Source organism: Salvelinus sp. IW2-2015, linkage group LG13 (assembly GCF_002910315.2).
Source record: "Salvelinus sp. IW2-2015 linkage group LG13, ASM291031v2, whole genome shotgun sequence".
Taxonomy (NCBI): domain Eukaryota; kingdom Metazoa; phylum Chordata; class Actinopteri; order Salmoniformes; family Salmonidae; genus Salvelinus; species Salvelinus sp. IW2-2015.
Window position 1 is genome coordinate 32,888,772 of NC_036853.1, and position 22,789 is coordinate 32,911,560.

At 43.8% G+C, this 22,789-nt stretch overlaps 1 protein-coding gene across 2 annotated transcripts in view; it reads right to left on the reverse strand.

Annotated features, from left to right (window-relative positions):
* LOC111971352 (3',5'-cyclic-AMP phosphodiesterase 4B) overlaps positions 1 to 22,789 on the reverse strand; it is a 328,707-nt gene that overhangs the window by 55,044 nt on the left and 250,874 nt on the right. For both annotated transcript variants that reach the window (XM_070446234.1, XM_023998090.2), the window contains 4 exons: positions 19,825 to 20,019; positions 18,890 to 18,926; positions 18,670 to 18,740; positions 5,879 to 5,928 (listed from right to left, as the gene is read on the reverse strand). In XM_070446234.1, the coding sequence (XP_070302335.1) occupies positions 5,879 to 5,928; positions 18,670 to 18,740; positions 18,890 to 18,926; positions 19,825 to 20,019 (353 nt within the window). The remainder of the gene's footprint in view (positions 1 to 5,878; positions 5,929 to 18,669; positions 18,741 to 18,889; positions 18,927 to 19,824; positions 20,020 to 22,789) is intronic.

Below are 22,789 nucleotides of genomic sequence, written 5' to 3' on the forward strand. Positions count from 1 at the left end.
AAGCCACGTCATGCTTACAGTCAGCTCCAAAATTATTGGCACCCTTGATAAAGATGAGAAAAAAAGACTGTATTAAAGAAATAATTCAAATAGTGAGCTATAGTAAATAGTATGCTCCAAAAAATTGGGAAACAATATTATTTTATATGAATACAATTGCTCAGAGAAATAGATTTTGTTTAATAAGTAATACTTTTTCTTCTCAAAAAGATAGGCGTTAAAATGGTTGGCACCCCGAAAGATTCTTATAAATTAAATCAAACAAAATTAATTTTGCATAAACATTCCACTTAATTAAAAAAAAATCTCAGCCTAAGGAACTGTGTTGTGGCCTTCCATGGCTTCCTGTTTCACTAAGGTATAAAAATGAGGGAACACGCATTTAAAATCCCTTTGTCATCCATCACCATTGGAAAAGGCAAAGAGCTCACAAACGAAGTGACAAATGGTTGTTGACCTTCATAAATCATGCAATGGGGTACAAAAATATTGCGAAAAAATTTAATATACCCCTTACCACTAAAATCTGAGGGCCAAAGTTAAAGATGACTTTTAAATGTTTTATTTATTTAAACAGGGAGTCACCATTGAGACCAGGGAGCCCTGCACATACAATTAATGGACAAATCAAAATCCGATGCAAATCAAATCAGTGCAAAAACAAACTCAAACACAATACAACAAACAATCAAGAACAACAGCCACATTTTTCAGCTAAATAGTTCCCCAATCAATATTTTTAATTGCCCAAGAGGCATTAGAGCGTCCAATTGCAGTGTATTTTGCAGTCGGTTCCAGCAATCAGGTGCATTGAAACTAAAAGCGGATTTACCTAATTACAGAACTAATTACAGAACTTGGTCGCATCTTCGGGTCAAGTCTCCAAATCTACAATTAGATGCCATCTCCATGCCAATAGGCTCTTTGGAAAGGTTGCCAGAAAATATTTGATTGAGAGCAATCAACAAATGTAAAAGCCTGGAGTTTGATAAACAGCATTGGCTCGGATTGGAACCGGTGTCAGAAAATAGAGGTCTTTGGCCACGCACACCAGTGGTGGGTTTGGCGTCGAAAGAAGGATGCATGTGCAGAAAATAACCTCATACCTACTATAAAATATGCTGGTGGATAGGCTGTTTTTCTTCCACTGGTCAATAGCATCATGAACTCCACCAAGTACCAGGTCATTTTAGCCCAAACCTGGTTGCCTCTGCCAGGAAGCGGAAACTTGGCAGCAAGTGGATTTTTCCAGCAAGACAATAACCCCAAGCACATATCAACATCCACAAAGAAATGGCTAATTGACCACAAAATCATTATTTTGCGATGGCCATCTCAGTCTCTGGACCAACTTTGAAAACCTGTGGTTTGAATTGAAGAGGGCAGTCCATAAGCGCCGACCAAAGGATATCAAGGATCTGGAAAGATTCTGCATGCCCTAGGATCCCTCCCAATATTTCTCAAATCTCATAAAACATTTAAAAAAGGCTCAGTACCATCATCTTTGCAAAGGGAGGTTGCTGAACACAGGGATGAGTACAGAAAACAGGGGTGCCAATACTTTTGACGGCTATCTTTCCCCCCCGATTGTTTTGTATTACACGTTAAACAAAATCTCTTTCATAATATAATCCCCCCCAAAAATTGGAGCATACAATATAGCTCAGTAGTTGTATTATTTTTTGTTCATCTGTATCAGGGGTGACAATAATTTTGGACCTGACTGTATGTGTTTCCACTATCCATAGTCCAGTCAACACAGGCAGGGGAAAACATTTCCTCTGTGATTCTAGAACTATGACAGAGTAACAGAGGCCTCTGTTATGCATGACCATCACAGCAACAGAACAGCAACATTCCTCTGGTGAGAAATGCACAGGAATCTAGGAAGCAGGCAGACTTCCCCAACCTGCTCTGATAGTCATCAGTGATTAGTGACAATCGCTCGCCTCTATCTCTCCTCTATCTCTCTCCATCTCTCTCCTCTATCTGTCCATCATCACGGCCACCGTGAGAAACGGCACTTGGGTTTTTCCAATTCCCTGCCGCTGCGGTGTGCGCTACATGGCGCGTGTCACTTAGTGTGCCGGTTGTCATAACTTCCCACCGGCACACTAAGCTGTGTCCCCGCTGTGCTGGTCCTCACTGTGATAAGAACATCAGGTCCTGATAACCTTATGCAGTCTGTGTGTGGTTATTTCCATTCTCTACTGTACAAGATATAGTACACAGTCTTGTGGGTTTTTCCATTCTCTCCCGTGCTATACAACATACACAACAACAACAGAACAGATGATGAGGCCCTGTCCCTGACACTTATCACGGCTCGTGCCATGACAGTACGTGAACTGCGAGTGTGCAGACTGCAGACCAGTGTGTGTGTGTGTGTTTTCCCTGTGTTTTATCTTGTGTGTGTGTGTTTCTACCAGCGCCTACGTGTTTGTGCGGTGTGGGCATAGAGACAATGGCCCTTTGTCTGTCTGCATCCTATTTTTCCCCCAGTCCGCTGAGTGAGCAAACACACACAGTGGCAACACACACACACACAGCCTCCCTGCCTGCCAGACACAAAAACACCTCCTGGGTTATGTCAGTCCGTCCAGCGCATTCCTTTACGGCAGGGACAACAGGCCAATAACAGGATCAATCTGCTCCCCTCTTCCTGCCCTCCGTTTCCTCTCCTCCGCCGGCCCGTAAAGAGAGGGGGAGCATACAGTGGGAGGACGGGACAGGAATCACTCTTTTCCTCTGTCTCATTGTCTCCAGGGCGAGACAGAAAAAGCCAGGGGCGGGTGTAGAGTTACATCACCCACTGTCAGAGGGGATGGGGGGGGTTCAGGTGGAAGAGGGAATTCAACCTCTCAGAGCATGGGAAGAAAAGAGGAGCTGGAATGGGACATAGGTGTGGGAGTCAGAGTGCAAATTACGGGGGGCCCAGGGAGTTGTCAGACCCTCTGAAGGAGACATGAACCCCCCTAAATGTAACAAAGTCAAACTTTAGTGGGTGTCTCTAAATAATGCTAATTTGACCATTGTCCTATTTGTTTCAAATGCAATGCAATTTGTACTGCTACAGTGGTAAATATCAAAATAAAATCTTATTCCAAATTAAACGAACACCCCCCCGTCTCTGTTTCATGGTTTACATTTTGTTACATTTTTTCATGTGTCTGCACTTGTCATCCTGGGACAGTCCTATATTTCAGCCCCTTTTCAGGTGTCCCAATTTTTCTTTCTACAAAAAAGGTGATTTTGTCAGCAAGACGCATCAATGAATTTAAGGCTACAAGAGTGTAGACCCAATGACAATCACCCAATTTCATTACGTTTTGGGGTATTTCTTTCCATTCATCAAATGACGCGAGTGCACAGTGCACTTTTTGGATGATGGGAATTATTGTTGGAAGTGATTTGTTCGACAATAAGATGAAAACATCATGAATGGTTGTATTCATGCCATATTCAAAAGGTAATATATATTATTTTAATATACCATTAAATGACATGTTTTTACTAGGCCCATCTCAAAATGTACATACCGTACTATAGGTCCTGTGGGGGAAAAAACGGCACCGTATAATTCCCACTCTTGAGGGAGTGATGAATAGAGGGCGGTGTCATGTTCCTGGTGGCTTCATGCAGAGTAGCTAGGCAGAAGGTACCCGACAACACAGTCAAAGCATTCAGCTACAATATGTGGATGTCTCATCCACTAGCTTTGTGTCTGGATATGACCGAAGCTAACCTGAGCAAGTGAGGAAAAAGTTATTATTGGAGGATTGGCTGAGTGCAGTCTGTCTATCTGATCATTCACAATGAGCTCAATGAAGGTAAAACATCTCCAATCAAAATGTCCAACCCTTCAGCACTGTAGTCGATTACTCCTGTGCTACTACCAGCAGCCTGCTAGTGATGATGCTCTCTGAGGAGACTTTGAACTAAAACTACTGATAGGAAAACGCATCAAGTATCAGACTGACGGCAAACGACCCTGGATGGATTTACTCAATAGGTCATAATAATCTTCGTAGCGTAATCTTCTTATTGGAACCCCCCCCCGCCCACCCCCCCACACACACACACACTCAGGACCTGATGAGCCCTCCCTCTCCAGATACTGGAAGTGCTGGTCTGTCCATCTGCGCTGACAGGAAGTCAACAAAAGCCACATGCAGGCAGCCTGACGTCAATCAGGGCCCCGCACCACTGTCACACAGGAACACCTCCTTCCCACAGCAACACACCCGCTCATATACACACACCCGCTTGAACACACACACTCCGATACACAAACACACTTGTGCAGGACTGCACTCTAAACACACAAAAACACGTATACACTGTGCATTTGCACAGAAATGCAAATGTAGGCCTACTCATATGGGCGCACATGCACTCTCACACACACACATACACACACACGCAAAAACACACACACACACACAACATACACCAACAAAAACAAGTACACACTGCGCACTTGCACATACAGAAATGCAAATGTAGGTCTACTCATATGGACGCACATGCACTCTCTCTCACACACACACACACACACACAACACACACCTAAAAAAACACGTATACACTGCGCACTTGCACATACAGAAATGCAAATGTAGGTCTACTCATATGGACGCACATGCACTCTCTCACACACTATTACACACACACACACACACACACACACACACACATGCACTCTCACATCACGCACTTGCTCTTCTCTATTTCAATCTGTCTTCTCTTTCTCTGGGAACTAGGCACAGTAGTCAAACAGATGCAGACAGATGCAGTAAAAGGGCTTGCTTCTGTAATACAGGTTAACCAGAATGATGAAGTCATTCTTATTAATCCCGTAAATCAACCGGGCCAACAATAAAGTGGACTCCTCTGTCCTTGCATTCCTTGTATTGTAAGTCTAATGACTGGAAGTGTTTAGGATAACACAGAGTGAGAGGAATGAGAGGCATGAAAGTAAGCTCCCTGTGTTATGACTGTCTGTAGCAGGAGACTCAATGGCATCCCAGACTCCTTCATTGTGACGCTAACCACTAACGGAATCCCACACTTCTCCTGCTATGTTTAATCAACATTTCGGAGAGCTCCTCCATCTCTCTTGTCTCACCATTCAAGTGTGTATGTGTGTGTGTGTGTGTGTGTGTGTGTGTGTGTGTGTGTGTGTGTGTGTGTGTGTGTGTGTGTGTGTGTGTGTGTGTGTGTGTGTGTGTGTGTGTGTGTGTGTGTGTGTGTGTGTGTGTGTGTGTGTGTGTGTCAATAAGGCCTTGATGTTATGGCAGCCTGTGCTACTCACACTATCACCCATGTACACAGTTTGATAGCTAGTGACGTAGTGTAGGCTGAGAGCATTAAGCTCAAGGACACAGTAAGGAGTTCCCAATCACACACACACCATAGTCTCAACTCCCTAGTAACATTTCTAATGAGCAAGATTCACATGCTGTTGTATTTTCAGTGTGAAGATAAAGACATTTGGGATAGAGTGGTGAGAGTGAGAGGTTTCCTGGAACTTCCCATCAGAGCAGCGATAAATACAGACTAAATACAGGCTGTGGGTGGGGAGGGGAAGTATCTGAACCGATGAGAGAGGGGGGTCGGGGGGGGGGTCGGGGGCGAGGTCGCAGGGTTCAAGTGTGAGGGTGGTCACGTAGACAAGAAATCAAGAGAAGAGAGAGGGAAAGGAGGAGAGACGAGAGACCAAGAGAACAGTCTTGACATTGAGACAGTTCTTTAAGACTTAGGCTGATTCAAACAACAGTCAGTGAGTCAGTGGCAAACAGATGGACAGACAAACCAATACCACTGTTTTTGGGACAGAAGATGCATTGTAGGAGAGAGCAGTGCATTGTGGTCTTACCTGGCAAACAGACTCTGGTGATGGGAGGCTGAGTGGCCACAGGGGACCTCCTGAGGAAAGAGAAAAAAAATGCAATAACATTATCAGTATGGGTATGAAATTAATTTTGATAGGCCTACATCAGATCGTTACATTGTGTAGTGGCCAACCACATCTGCTAAGCCAATATCGGTTAAGTACCTCTACACGAGGAGAAACGGAGAGGAAGACAGACAGAGGAGCATAACAATGTCTGTGAGGTTTAAAAAAGAAACACTGAAAGAAAGCGATTGTGCGAGAGAGAAAAAAAGATCGAGAGCGAGAGAGAGAGAAAGAGAGCGAGAGACAGGTGAGGAGAAACAGAGAGAATGAAAGAGAGACCGAGAGAGAATGAGAATGAAAAAGGGACCAGGTAAATGAGGAATAAAATGTGAATTGAGTTCAACCTTTTCATTCAACAAGCTCAAAGCACATCTGCCTGATCCACTCTGAGTGTGTGTGTGTGTGTATATGAGAGTGTGTGTGCCTGCAAGTGTGTGTTTACCTACGTGTGTGAAAGATGTGTCTTGCGAAGGTGTGTGTTGTGTGTGTGTGTGTGTGTGTGTGTGTGTGTGTGTGTGTGTGTGTGTGTGTGTGTGTGTGTGTGTGTGTGTGTGTGTGTGCGGAGAGGAGTGTGAGGAGAAAAGAGAGAGAGAGAGATTAATGTAGGTCATGGAGGCTTTGGGTTTCAATGAGGCAGGCTACAACACAAGCGTTTTAATAGGAGAGTTTGCATTCCAGTATCTTACAGTGTGCTAGAGACAGACCGACAATAACAGGGTGATATCTAGGATGCAGGAGGAAGGATGCCCGACACTGAATCTTTCCACTGGAGCTTTGCATCCCAGTCTGAGTGGAGTCATTCTAGAGAAGGATGTTACTGTATGCACTACCTAGTAAGTGACTCACGCATAGCCTTTATTGCGCATTACGTTTCAGACATTCCAGATAGGGTAACGTCAAATATGACTTAACATGCACAACCTAATCATTCACATAATGACAGTCAACATCAGGTCAAATTCAATGTTGATGTACATTAGGTATGAACTTCCGCAAATCAATTTTTAGTAAATGAAAATAGCACTTCCGGGTTGGAGCGAGTAGTCGCATTTCGCTTCGCTCCACAGGTAGTATTACATTTCATTTCATTACAGTACAACGGTTTGATTTGTTTGATCTTAGCAATTTTTTCTTAGCTAGCTACATAGCCGTCTTTGTATCAAAGATAATTGTGTAGTTTAGAGTAATTATCGAGGTTAGCTAGCCAGCTATTTTCGTCCTTCTAACGTAGTCAACACTGCTAGCTAGCCAGCTAGCCAACTTCTACCGAATAGCAGCACTGTAGAAACTATTACATTACAACGGAACGACTTGATTAGTGTAGTGTTAGCTAGCTACATAGTTGTCTTTGCTGTCTTTGTATCTAAGATAATTGCTATTTTCGTCCTTCTACGTAGTCAACACTGCTAGCTAGCCAGCTAGCCAACTTCTACCGAATAGCAGCACTGTAGAAAACATTACATTACAACGGAACGACTTGATTAGTGTAGTGTTAGCTAGCTACATAGTTGTCTTTGCTGTCTTTGTATCCAAGATAATTGTGTAGTTTAGAGTAATTATCGAGGTTGTCGAGGTTACCTAGCCAGTTATCGAGGTTACCTAGCCAGCTACACTTTCAAACAAAGTCAACAACGCAGCCACTGCTAGCTAGCCTACTTCACCAGCCAGCAGTACTGTATCATTTTAGTCAATAAGATTTTTTGCAACGTAAGCTTAACTTTCTGAACATTCGAGACGTGTAGTCCACTTGTCATTCCAATCTCCTTTGCATTAGCGTAGCCTCTTCTGTAGCCTGTCAACTATGTGTCTGTCTATCCCTCTTCTCTCCTCTCTGCACAGACCATACAAACGCTTCACACCGCGTGGCCGCTGCCACTCTAACCTGGTGGTCCCAGCGCGCACGACCCACGTGGAGTTCCAGGTCTCCGGCAGCCTCTGGAACTGCCGATCTGCGGCCAACAAGGCAGAGTTCATCTCAGCCTATGCTTCCCTCCAGTCCCTCGACTTCTTGGCACTGACGGAAACATGGATTACCACAGATAACACTGCTACTCCTACTGCTCTCTCCTCTTCCATCCTATCATCTCTTCCCTCTGCTCAAACCTTCTCCAACCTATCTCCTGATTCTGCCTCCTCAACCCTCCTCTCCTCCCTTTCTGCATCCTTTGACTCTCTATGTCCCTATCCTCCAGGCCGGCTCGGTCCTCCCCTCCTGCTCCGTGGCTCGACGACTCATTGCGAGCTCACAGAACAGGGCTCCGGGCACCGAGCGGAAATGGAGGAAAACTCGCCTCCCTGCGGACCTGGCATCCTTTCACTCCCTCCTCTCTACATTCTCTCCTTTCTGTCTCTGCTGCTAAAGCCACTTTCTACCACTCTAAATCCAAGCATCTGCCTCTAACCCTAGGAAGCTCTTTGCCACTTCTCCCCCTCCTGAATCCTCCTCCCCCCTCCTCCCCCTCCTCCCTCTCTGCGGATGACTTCGTCAACCATTTTGAAAAGAAGGTCGACGACATCCGATCCTCGTTGCTAAGTCAAACGACACCGCTGGTTCTGCTCACACTGCCCTACCCTGTGCTTTGACCTCTTCTCCCCCTTCTCTCCAGATGAAACTCGCGTCTTGTGACGGCCGGCCGCCCAACAACCTGCCCGCTTGACCCTATCCCCTCCTCTCTCTCCAGACCATTTCCGGAGACCTTCTCCCTTACCTCACCTCGCTCATCAACTCATCCTTGACCGCTGGCTACGTCCCTTCCGTCTTCAGAGAGCGAGAGTTGCACCCCTTCTGAAAAAACCTACACTCGATCCCTCCGATGTCAACAACTACAGACCAGTATCCCTTCTTTCTTTTCTCTCCAAAACTCTTGAACGTGCCGTCCTTGGCCAGCTCTCCTGCTATCTCTCTCAGAATGACCTTCTTGATCCAAATCAGTCAGGTTTCAAGACTAGTCATTCAACTGAGACGCTCTTCTCTGTGTCACGGAGGCGCTCCGCTCCGCATTGCTAAAGCTAACTCTCTCTCCTCTGCTCTCATCCTTCTAGACCTATCGGCTGCCTTTGATACTGTGAACCATCAGATCCTCCTCTCCACCCTCTCCGAGTTGGGCATCTCCGGCGCGGCCCACGCTTGGATTGCGTCCTACCTGACAGGGTCGCTCCTACCAGGTGGCGTGGCGAGAATCTGTCTCCGCACCACGTGCTCTCACCACTGGTGTCCCCCAGGGCTCTGTTCTAGTCCCTCTCCTATTCTCGCTATACACCAAGTCACTTGGCTCTGTCATATCCTCACATGGTCTCTCCTATCATTGCTATGCAGACGACACACAATTAATCTTCTCCTTTCCCCCTTCTGATAACCAGGTGGCGAATCGCATCTGCTCATGTCTGGCAAACATATCAGTGTGGATGACGGATCACCACCTCAAGCTGAACCTCGGCAAGACGGAGCTGCTCTTCCTCCCGGGAAGGACTGCCCGTTCCATGATCTCGCCATCACGGTTGACAACTCCATTGTGTCCTCCTCCCAGAGTGCTAAGAACCTTGGCGTGATCCTGGACAACACCCTGTCGTTCTCAATTAACACACAGGCGGTGACCCGTTCCTGTAGGTTCATGCTCTACAACTTCGCAGAGTACGACCCTGCCTCACACAGGAAGCGGCGCAGGTCCTAATTCAGGCACTTGTCATCTCCCGTCTGGATTACTACTGCAACTCGCTGTGTTGCTGCCCCTGCCTGTGCCATTAAACCCCTACAACTCATCCAGAACGACGCAGCCCGTCTGGTGTTCAACCTTCCAAGTTCTCTCACGTCACCCCGCTCCTCCGCTCTCTCCACTGGCTTCCAGTTGAAGCTCGCACCGCTACAAGACCATGGTGCTTGCCTACTGAGCTGTGAGGGGAACGGCACCTCCGTACCTTCAGGCTCTGATCAGGCCCTCACCCAAACAAGGGCACTGCGTTCATCCACCTCTGGCCTGCTCGCCTCCCTACCTCTGAGGAAGTACAGTTCCCGCTCAGCCCAGGCAAAACTGTTCGCTGCTCTGGCACCCCAATGGTGGAACAAACTCCCTCACGACGCCAGGTCAGCGGAGTCAATCACCACCTTCCGAATACACCTGAAACCCCACCTCTTTAAGGAATACCTCGGATAGGATAAAGTAATCCTTCTAACCCCCCCCCTTAAAAGAGTTAGATGCACTATTGTAAAGTGGTTGTTCCACTGGATATCATAAGGTGAATGCACCAATTTGTAAGTCGCTCTGGATAAGAGCGTCTGCTAAATGACTTAAATGTAAATGTAAATGAGATTTAGTATTTTGTTTTGAGCTGATGTTTTGGATTACAACCAATTCTCTGTGTCGGTGATAATAGGGTAGTTTTTGTAAGCTTTCGAACCATCCCACAGCTAAACCCGCTTGACAAAGACTGCAAACAGATTGTCCCGTTTTCACGAGGAAAAATAAAAACCTTGCGGTTTACATTCTGCAGTGCAGCGTACCATCTCTCTCTTCTCTCCCGGCGTGAATATTAAACTTAGTTGAGAAAAACACAAGGGAGAGAAGGAATCCGAGGTCTCATTGAAACCTGGGAGAATAATAAGACATGCGTTCTAAGTTACGTGTTCTAAGTTCATTTGTTCTGCCTGAGGATGAACGACGTGTCGAACTGTGAAAATGTTCCCATGCAGAGAGACGGTTCCAGTAAGACAGGTAGGCAGTGGGATCATGAGTGGGTTGCAAGGCTGCCCAATCGAGTTCAACTGTAGACATCATCTATCAGACCCTTCATCTCTAAACCCCTCTCCAACACCACAACCCCTCAATGATATGACTATACTGCTACAAACTGGTGGGATGAGTTTTCAGTGTTGAATGAAAATGGCTGAATGAATGTTAGTATAGGAATACAGCTTGTACTCTTTGTCGCAGGGATCGTCACGCTTGTGTTTATTAACTGACACTTTTGATACTCTGGATTTCCCTTGAGTGTCTATGCGATTTGATTGTGGCTCAAACGGAAAATAAAAGTATTATCAGAGTTTGTTGAGGTTATGTCATCATTATAGTATAGTTAATGTGCAATGTTTTAGCTTAACATTTATGTGGAATCCGTTGATGCGTTGGATACCAGATAACGTTAACAGAATTGCGGGAAAACATTGCTTGGTAGGCGGGGGCGAAGGACACTGCGTACCGGTGTCCTAGCCATCTAGCTAGCTACTTCACTCGACGTACCGTTAACTGCAGTGTTGCCAACTCCTCAGTAAGGAAAGTAGCTATTGGCTGTCCTAAAAGTCGATAGAAGTCGCTAAATGACATCATCACCTAATTTGCATAATTGTCCATGTACATGTAATTGTGATGGACGCTGTAGGAGAGAGGAATCACGTCGTGGGAGAGACAAAAAGTGAGTAAAAAACACCCTAAATATGTTTACAACTACAAATGAGCAAGCTGCAGAGATTGGCACACACAGCGAATAAGAACCAGATATTTGAGGCCATACTCCTCCTTCAGCACTTTATGGACCCCATTGTTAATCCCCGTCATAACAGAGGCATTGTCAGTCCCTATCCCCAGGAGTTTCTCTTTTTTTAAGACAACACTTCTCGAGGAAAGCCACAACAGCACGGGCTATAGATTTGGCATCTCCTCCCTCCAACTCAACAAGCCCCAGAAATGTTGATACAATTGTCTGCTTGGTGTCGCTAAAGTACCTTATCACAACCCCCAGGTACTTAGAAACACTTACATCCGTGGACTCATCGGGAAGGAGGCTGAAACGCTGGTCACACACATCTGCAACCAACTTTTTCAGAAACTATGGTGCTAGAACACCATTAATAATTTCTGTGCACTTTGTCCTGTGCATTTTGAAGTGGGTAGCAGCAGTGGAGTCTGAGAAAGCAGCTCTACATGCTTCTCCAATGTGATCACATGCCAGCATGGAACAGTGTTCAGCGATAGCTAATGCCATGGTGGCCTCAGCCTTTTTTGCAGAGTCAATTTTTTTAACCATAAATGGCAGCTTGTTTTGGGTGGAACTGTTATAAGTCTTTGCCTTTTGAGTATGTTTTTTTTTGTGTTGTCATGTGTTTTTTTACATCACTAAGTTTGGCGTAGAAATCAGCCTTACAATACAGGCAGTATGCCTGTGTATCATCTCCAATAAACGGCTTCAACCAGCCTTTGAATTCAGGGTTTGATTCCCACTCCTTTCTGTATTTTTGAGTGTACAGTTTAGACTGAGACATGATGATCTAGCCAGCTAGATGTTTAGCTTATGTCACAGAGAGGCACACACACTATGGACAAGGTGAGTAAGTGACTGAGGCTGTGTGAGTCAAATGCAGTGATTTATTTTTGTGCAGTGATTTATTTTAGACAAAGAACATTTTACATTCACATCCCGCCCTGAATGTAAGCCAGGGCGGGATCAGTCAGCGGCGGCATCCCGCATGCGCGATTCATTTGCAGTTTGTACGCGGAGGGGTGAACATCTCCTGCTCTGACTGCAGCTGGGAGGGACTGCTGCGAGAGGACTGGGCCACCTGTGAGTGCTTTGGGACGGGGGGTGGGGCGGGGCGGGGCCCGAAGGACACTGTGTACCGTTCATACGTTCATTGTGTATTAGTTTTGACCTAAAGTCCGTTGTCAGTCGTTTGGACGCTATCCTCTCTGTGGTAAACAGTAAAAAAATCTTAAGCTTCATGGGTCAGGCCGTCCTGGCTTTGGAGAGGGGCCTGAGAGACACAGGGCCTGTTAGATGATATCTGCAGCTAGACCCCTCTCGGGCTGCCATCTCTCATGCATTGGGCATGAGACGCACACATTTGACCCTCTTCTCATGCTCACATGCCACACATCTTATGTCTCACGCACTGAAAAAGTACTGCTTTTATTTGTCTAATTAGTCCATTCTATAGTCAGGGCGTTAACTTTTCAACTGTGACTCCAAATAGCTTTGAAATCGGCGCATCTGCGCCTGGAACTTAACATCACGAGCGGAACCTCTATCATTGTCCTGTCCTGCCACAGCACTGTGAACCGAGGCACATTGAAGCATATGATTGGTCTAGTTGTGTAAGAGATCAAGGGGATTAGATGCGCGTTTAAAGAAATGCCCCTCAAGATTACAGGGGAGCCGAAGCGGCTGAATGGAGAGAAAGAACGTACGTCCTCAAATGAGTTTATAAAACTGTAAAAAGGGCAGCACGATTGCTGTTTTCTTGTACATTACACAATGTTGTCAACAAATTAGGTTGCTGTTACTCCCGTCCATATTGCAAAATGCTGCCTTAAATCAATTTGGTAATTGGTATCCTAACATGCTGACCAGACCGGACACGTTGCGTGCGCCGAGCGTTGCAAAATAAATTTAGAAATCTATGTTATTCAATTATTGCACCCACACTGCTCACGCGCGCCAATGAGCGTCTGCGACTCCAAGGGCTAAAATATAACTCTGCAAGTCCTGCCTCTCCCATCTCCTCATTGGTTTATAGAAGCAGGTACCCACGTGCCATCTCCTCATTGGTTATACCCACGTGGGTGATTGAAAGACGAACTGTTTTGCCGGTAGTCGTGGTAATACAATGAAAGTTTAGATGCGATCACCATATAAATTCAAAGATGAAAAAGCCTGGAAGGAGGAGAGATGACTAGAAACGATTCGGTTGGTCGTTTTATGTGTGGATTAATTGTCGGAGTAGAGGTCCTTGTGCATTTCAGGTGAAATAACAACTCAATGTTTATATCCCAGGACAAATTAGCTAGCAACAGCAAGCTAGCTAAATAGGACAAATTAACGTTAGCTATCAAGTACAAGCTAACTAGCTAAATTGCCATACATGTTTAATGCTTTTCGACCTGTCCCCAAATTAATGTCATTGGTTCAGAGTTTGTTTTGATATTTTAACCTGCGTGTCATGATCGTGTTTGGTGTGGGGGGGGCAAAATAAATTTATGCACGATAGCGCACGATGGCGCACGCGCGCAGCCGGTTTGGGTTACGTGTAATGTAGCAGGTGTGAAAGAAATGCCTGAGCGTTGTTTCTTTCTTTCTGGTGCTGACGAGAAAAAATTACTGTCGGGGGAGGTTATCTTGTTCTGTTCAACCAATCCAATAAATGTGGAGGAGGATTTAAGATGGAGTGTCGCCTTGTTAACGTCCAAAAGCAGAAGTTGCGTCACAGGCTCTCTTTCCAATTCCCCTGAAAAACTGATTAATCTGGTTGTTATCAGCCCTCCGAGGGTTGGTGACAAGGGGCCAGGGTTCTGGTAAAGAAGCACGGTTTGGACTGCTCCAACAACTTTGCTTCGGTACTGCAGTTTAACTGACGCCCAGCCCAGAAAGACATTTTCCATAGACGGCCACATAGAGAAGTCAAATTTGAACATTCCTAATAAAACACTTTAGTCATCACCTTTGTGCACGAAACATCCATTGAATTATTCAAATAATTGTCACTGAGTACAATTTTTTCCCATCACTCACAGCAGAAGAAATAAAAATGTATATTTATCCAATGTCTGCCATGTTTTTGGATCACGTGTGCGCACTGAGTGTTAGTGCTCGTGTGAAGTTGGACCGTGTAAACCGGATGCAACCTGGATATAGATGGTCCATGAATTAGCGTATGAGAACGTCAGTAGATTAAGTTGAATATAACTCTATTCTCTAGTTTTTATACCTTAGCGGTGGGTGATTGGCATAAACTATAGACGGGTTGGTTGTTTAGCAACAAAACCGACGTGTGTGCAACTAAGGGGGAAAACAGACAGGGTTGGCTTAGATTGTCTACATATAGTCTCTTATGTTTATTGAAAACATAAATGAATTAGCATTTGTTGTCTCTCAAATACATCGTTACAGTTAGTGGTTAGCAACAGTGCCTTCGGGAAGTATTCATACCTCTTGACTTTTCCCACATTTTATTCTAAAATGTATTAAAACAGATTTTTCCCTCATCAATCTACACACAATACCCCATAAGCCCTTTTGTTCACCTGACCTAAAATTCCTTACAATCAGATGCTGACCACATTATCTCCCAAGAGAATTCTCTTTGATTATAGTCACAGCCGTGTATATCCCCCCCAAGCAGATACCTCGACGACTCCATGTAAACTGTAAACCATATATCCTGAGGCTGCATTTATTGTAGCTGGGTATTTTAACAAAGCTAATTTGAGAACAAGGCTACCTAAATTCTACCAGCACAATGAGTGTAGCACCCGCGCGGGCAATACACTGGACCACTGCTACTCCAACTTCCGCAATGCATACAAGGCCCTCCCCCGCCCTCCCTTCGGCAAATCCGACTGCGACTCCATCTTGCTCCTACCGTCCTATAGGCAAAAATTCAAACAGAATGTACCCGTGACTAGAACCATTCAACACTGGTCTGACCAATCGGAATCCACGCTTCAAGATGGTTTAGATCACAAGGAAGCCTCAGAGAATAACATTGATTTCTACGCTGACTCGGTGAGTGAGTTTATAAGGAAGTACATTGGAAATGTTGTACCCACTGTGACTATTAAAACCTACCCTAACCAGAAATCGTGGATAGATGGCGGCATTCACGCAACACTGAAAGAGCGAGTGCTCTGATGGAGGCCACTGTGTTCTTGGGGACCTTCAATGCTGCAGAAATGTTTTGGTACCTTTCCCCAGAACTGTGCTTCGACACAATCCTGTCTCGTAGCTCTACGAGACATGATTCCTTCCTTCGACCTCAAGGCTTCGTTTTTGCTTTGACATGCACTGTCAACTGTGGGACCTTACATAGACAGGTGTGTGCCTTTCCAAATCATGTCTAATTAATAGAATTTACCACAGTTGTAGAAACATCTGAAGGATGATCAATGGAAACAGGATGCACCTGAGCAAGATTTCAAGTCTCATAGCAAAGGGTCTGAATACTTATGTAAATAAGCTATTTTAAAAATCATAGATTTGCTAAAATTTCTAAAAAACAGTTTTTGCTTTTTTATTATGGGGTATTGTGTGTAGATTGCTGAGGATTCTTATTTATTTAATCCATTTTAGAATAAGGCTGTAATGTAACAAAATGTGGAAAAAGTCAAAGGGTCTGAATACTTTTCAAATGGCACTGTAGCTAGCTAATTGTAGACATATTAGTATCAGTCAAAACCACTCAAAACAAGACATGGTATCAAAAACCAGATAAAACTAGCTGAAATGAGCCCCCTATGATTCTCCACATTGCAGCTTATTGTCATTACATATCTGATATGCCTACTTGTGTCTTTGAAAATGAATTGAAATGAGGCAATGTATGTTTGTAGCCATTCATGGACAGTGTTGAATAAGTCATACAAATAAGCATTGGATAGTAAATACATCAGGCATCAAATATCATGTTTTGACATTTCTGTACTGTGCACATGCTAGGCAAAGGTGGTAGGGTGACTCACAACTCATAAACACATCATATTTTGTCTATGTAGAGTAAGATGATGGCAAGCACCTTCAACTAGTAAGCCTCAACTACCTGAAGATTTACATCATTAGATTTATCTTGAAGGTTGGGTGAATTGGAGAAATTAATAATTATAACAAGAACATTTTCAAACACAGAGCAAACTCTGGTTTCTTTTCCACTGAGACCCCACACCAGTTGGTCACCGGTGTTTTAGGTTAACGTGAGCTGTAGTGTAATTGTGTTTCCATCAGGAGTCTGACACAAAAGACTTGGTGTGAGCATAATCAACAACGTCTGTATCAATCAAGACAATTGCTTGGTGAGAAGGTGCTAAAGTTCACAGTTAGCCATTGTTATGTAAATGAGAGCTGAAAAGTACCCAGGGGCTTGGCTCCAAGTCAGGGCAGGTCTGCCAGAGCCATGGCCCAGTGAGACACAGGTGCCGGTCTGTGTAGATGGAAACAGAAAAGTCTGAGTCTTTTGGGTAAAACACCAGGGTAGTGGTAGTGGTAACACTCCCCGGCATGCCACATAACTCCCCACCTAAGAACAGGGATCAATCCTTACATCCAACCTTCCCACTGTCTCCCCATCTCATTTCCTTACTGTTGAAATAAAGTGTAAAAACATATATATTAAAAAAGTATATATATATTTTTTTTTTAATTAGCATACTTTAAATGTAATCTTGTCCAGGGGTTGTGCCAGGGGGCAATAAAATTCACAATAGCAAATCTCACACCAAGCAGTCTTCAAAAATTGCCAGCAGCTGGGTTGAATAGTTGGATACTGTCCTCTTGTGGATGAAGATACAAACTACAGCACATGTACATTCCTTTTTGGTTATTTATTATTTTACCCTGCTGGTCATCTATGAACGTTTTAACATCTTGAAGAACAATCTGGCCTTAATGGCCATGTACTCTTATAATCTCCACCCGACACAGCCAGAAGAGGACTGGCCTCTCTAGGTTTCTTCCTAGGCTCCTGCCTTTTTAAGGAGTTTTTCCTAGCCACAGTGCTTCTACATCTGCATTGCTTGCTGTTTGGGGTTTTGTGCTAGGATTCTGTTTAAGCACTTTGTGACATCTGCAGATGTGAAAAGAGCTTTATAAATACATTTGATTGATTGATTGTTATTTCCCCCAGATCTATGGAAGCCCGTTCCTGCCACCAAAATAAAGAAATCTGATTAGGAGGTATGAGATAGTAAGTCGTTATTATGAGATAGTAAGTCATAATTATGAGATAGTATGTCATTATTATGAGATAGTCAGTCTTTATTCGGTAAACAGCTGAGGAATGGGACAGGAGAAATGTAACCACTCCCAAATACATAGATGCAAGGACTGACTATCCATTATATCAAAATGATAGTTTTAACCAGGTTTTGAAGCTATACAGGGTTTGTTTACAATTACATTGTTTACAAACAATGAAATAAAACAAGCTTGTATTTTGGGTTCTGATGGGGTAAGACCGTTGGTCATGAGGCATTTCTAAGTTACATCTTTTAAGAATCAATGGCTTCATATGAATCATTTAAAAGTACAAAAATGGATGTACAAATCCCAGATTGCACTTTTAATGGATTTAGTTGTATTAATGAATTCATTTAATCAGATGTCATCAAACAGGTACCAACCCACATCAACAAAACTCTCCAATCCATTAATATGGAACAATATCCCCACAATACAGTCCCTTCAGAAAGTATTCACCCCCTTGACTTTTTCCACATTTTGTTGTGTTACAGCCTGCATTTAAAATGGATTAAACTGAGATTTTGTGTCACTGGCCTACACACAATACCCAATGATGTCAATGTGAAATTATGTTTTTAGAAAGGTTTGCAAATGAATAAAAAATGAAAAGCTGAAATGTCTTGAGTCAATAAGGAGCTAGCAAGTCTGTTTGTTTGGTTACCTCCACAACTACTGTAGCTATCTGGTAAACTTGCTAGCTACTTCAGTGGATGTTGAACACATATCTACCGGCAAATGAACACGTCTAGTAGCAAACGTGTTAACTTATAGCAGTGGGATAAGCGGGATAATCAACTCTATGTGTTCTCTGGAAATAATGCAACTCCCTGGAAGGGAGTGGTACTAACCACGCTGCTAGGTTAGTACCACGTCATGCATTATTGTCCATAGAACGCATAGCCCCTCATTGATCATCCCTTACATGTACCAGTTGATATTGTGGTTAGTGTGGTCTAAACGAATCAGTCAGATCACCAATAAGGCCAGAAGCTTACTTGTTGGAAGCACATTGGACATTGGTCAGGACTGTGAAGTTGTTTCTTACACTTCGAAGGCTTGCGAGGACCTGGAGCGAAAGAGAACACATTCATCCATTTTGAATACAGCACAGTACCTAGTCACTGGGCTGGGTTTCTCAAAGTGGGCTGAATGTAGCTGTGCTACAGTACAGAATTGAGGAAAAGGACAGATGTGGTGGGATTAGAATATAATTACCTGAGCAAATGGCGTTACTATCAAGTCATCACCGTGTCTGTAAACGCAAACAAAAAAACACGTCAGCGACACATCGTAAACATAATCAAGAACGCATTTGGAACTGTACCAGTGAACACATATCAGGGTGAATGGGCTCCATCAGTCCATTGGTTCAACACCAGGGGCAAGAATGTTACTTTCAACCACATCTAAGGAGGTAGTCATTATGAAGGTATGTGTCAGTTAGTTACTGGGCCAAGTCTGTGCGAGTGACGAGAGTCCCGATTCCCTAAACTGTGCCTGTTGTTCAGCCATGGAGACCAAACAGGCGACCGACCGACTCCACAGCCAAAAATCACAATCAGATCAGAGCTCAAATGGCCCTTTGCATGATAGGCCCATTGGTACATCAGTGCCAAAATAGGACTTTGTCACATAAAGACGTTAAGCAATAAGAACCAGTTACACTCTGACGTGACTAAATATCCCCAGAATTCACTTAGGTAACAGAGGAAGTAATGTGCAAGTAAGTAACACTTGTTCTACTGGAATGTAATGTTGTTAGGTCAAACACTGGATGTTCCTTGTTAAAGGACTTTCCACTTCTTTCCACTGTTCTGTGTTTGGAGTCATAGGGACTTTAAGATCTTTCTATCATCGGCTGAATCTGTCACTATACTTGGTCATTTCGGTTACAAATTAGCCTCTTTTGGAGCACTTTTTCCACTCATCACTATTAGTGGTAGTAGTTTCCATAGAAACGGGTGTCATGTGATGTACCTCTGTACTAGGGGACATGGATCAAACACAATGGAACACATATCCAGATCACTTCATGGTGTGTGTGTGTGTGTGTGTACATGTATGTGTGTGAGTGTGTGGTGGTGTGTGTGCGTGTGTGTATCTGTATGAGTGTGTGTACATGTATGTGTGGTGCGTGCGTGAAAACATACAGTTCAGATGCAATGGATGAGTTGCGGGACATGGACTTGGGCGAGAGGTCGTAGTCGCTGTCTGAGCGGTACAGGAAGGACTCTCTGCGTTGGTTGTGTCCGGGGAAATTGGTGTGTAGAACCAGGCCTGACCCGGGAGAGGCCGAGGGGTCCAACGGACTACAGCTGGCTGAAGGGCCATTCTCCACATCAAAGCTGCAACACAACACAGAGACATCAATGTTAGTAACACAATTACTACATGTTTTCTACTGGTCCTTTGTGGCTCAGTCGGTAGAATAGGGTGCTTGCAACACCAAGGGTTGTGGGTTTGATCCTGCAAGTTGCTTTGGATAAAAGTGTCTCCTAAATGGGATTTATTATCTTTAATACTTTCCACCTACAGGCCAGGTACAGAACAGAGGCCTGAGCGCCTGCCTGTCCTTGTATGTGCAACTCACTGACACCACAAATTAATATGTTCCTTTGGGAAATAAAAGTTGATCTAAATCTAAAAGTTTCAAGGTCTTGACAAAAGTCTAGACTACAATACGTAGATGGCCTAACATACCCATGACAAAGAGCACGAGCATGGATGACAATCAGGATTATATTACACTGACACTTTTTTTAGGAAATGCCAATCATTGGTTTCATCAGTCATGGACAGGATAGTGACACATCATGAAACTATAGGCCTAACTGATACAAACTGGGGGAAAAAAAGAAATTTTGACATAGATGTTGCTAAAGTACCTAAGTAAAAATACTTTAAAGCAATACTTAAGTAGTTTTTGGGGTTATCTTTACTTCACTATTTATATTTTTGACAACTTTTACTTTTACTTCACTACATTCCTAAAGAAAATAATGTACTTTTTACTCCATACAATTCCCCGAACACCCAAAAGTACTCGTTACATTTTGAATGCTTAACAGGACAGGAAAATGGTTCAATTCACACTCATCAAGAGAACATCCCATGTCATCCCTACTGCCTCTTATCTGGCAGACTCACATGCTTAATTTGTAAATTATGTCTGAGTGTTGGAGTGTGCCCTTGACTATCTGTAAACTAAAAAAACAATACAATTGTGCCGTTTGGACTGCCTAATAGAAGTAATTTGAAATGATTTATACTTTTACTTTTGCAATTGATCTACTTTTGATACAAGTATATTTAAAACCGTATACTTTTAGACTTTTACACAAGTAGAATTTACTTGGTGACTTTCACTTTTACTAGTAATTTTATATTAATGTATCTTTACTTTTACTCAAGTATGACATTTGAGTACTTTTTCCAACACTGGTAGGGGTTTGAGGAAAAGAGAGAGGGATCTTGACAAACATTCCCGGGAGAGATATCTTCTGAAAAGTCTCAAGGTTTTCCCAGGCAGCAAGTGGGAGATGACGGGGAAGAGGGGGAAACGAGCGGTGACCTCTGTTACTCCTCGCTGCAGGAGGCTCAGCAGAGAGGAGGGCAGAGGTCTTCTGAAACTCTCACAAACACACGCACACACATGAAAGATCGCCAATCAGAGTACAGAGAAGATAAACAATTAAAACACACCATCTGATTCAGGAAACCAGCCTGGGACCACTGATGCATGTGATCTGGATAGGGCCTGATGAGAGGAGGACACAGTAATGTGTGAATATGTGTGCGCATGTGTGTGTCAGAAGGCCTGTCCTCTCTGGCAGGGTAATGTTTAGGACATTGCCAGCAGTAAAATTGGAGCTCAATTTCCAAAAAGACAAGCGCTTTAACTTTGAAATTATACTGTATGACCGAAACTGACAGAGTGGGTAACACTTCCTCTCCCCGGACCCGGTACAGGGACCAAAACAACCGCTCAGAAATTAACAGAAGATCAAAACACGCACCTCAGGGCTGACCTCTGATAAAAACAACAGGACACACACAGCAGGCTGTGCTGGGCCCAGTGTTTGCGGTATTAGTGATAAGTAATCTTATGAAAGAATTACATAAGGTTACTGAGGCTAAGGCTTTGGCACTATACTGTAGGGCATCTGAAACACATGGTTCACTACCACTACCCCCTTATTAAGTAAACAGTAAGCAAAATGTCAACTCTGTTTGGACAGTGTGGGGCAATGTGATCACCTACACTAGCTAAGGAACGCTTAACTCCGTTCTCTTATATCGAGGCAGAGTTAAGTATTGATAACTGGTCGCACGATTAGCTAAAAACATTGAGTCACCATCAGTCGATACTCGTAAAAACGCCAATTCTAAAAACGCTTACCTGTACCTATGTTTGTCCCATAGAATTGCGGCTCTTCCACAGGTTGCTGAAATTCATACTTTTAATAAAAAATGGTCTTGAATTCAAACAAACAATAGCCCAGGCCAATGAAGCGACACAGATTGTACAATATTGGGATGCAATATACAGTTGAAGTCGGAAGTTTACATACACTTAGGTTGGAGTCATTAAAACTAATTTTTCAACCACTCCACAAATTTCTTGTTAACTTCTTGTGGCTGCAGGGGCAGTATTGAGTAGCTTGGATGAAAAGGTGCCCAGAGGTGCCCAGAGTAAACTGCCTGCTCCTTAGTCCCAGTTACTAATATATGCATATAATTATTAGTATTGGCTAGAAAACACTCGGAAGTTTCTAAAACTGTTTGAATGATGTCTGTGAGTATAACAGAACTCATATGGCAGGCAAAGACCTGAGAAAAAAATCCAACCAGGAAGTGGGAAATCTGAGGTTTGTAGGTTTTCAACTCATCGCCTATCGAATACACAGTGGGATATGGATCAGTTTGCACTTCCTACGGCTTCCACTAGGTGTCAACAGTCTGTAGAACCTTGTCTGATGCTTCTACTGTGATGTGGGGCCGAAGGAGACGGGAATGAGTAAGGTCTACCATGACCTGACCATGCTCTGACCATGCACGTTCACATGAGAGGGAGCTCTGTTCCATCGCACTTCTGAAGACAATGGTTGGAACTTT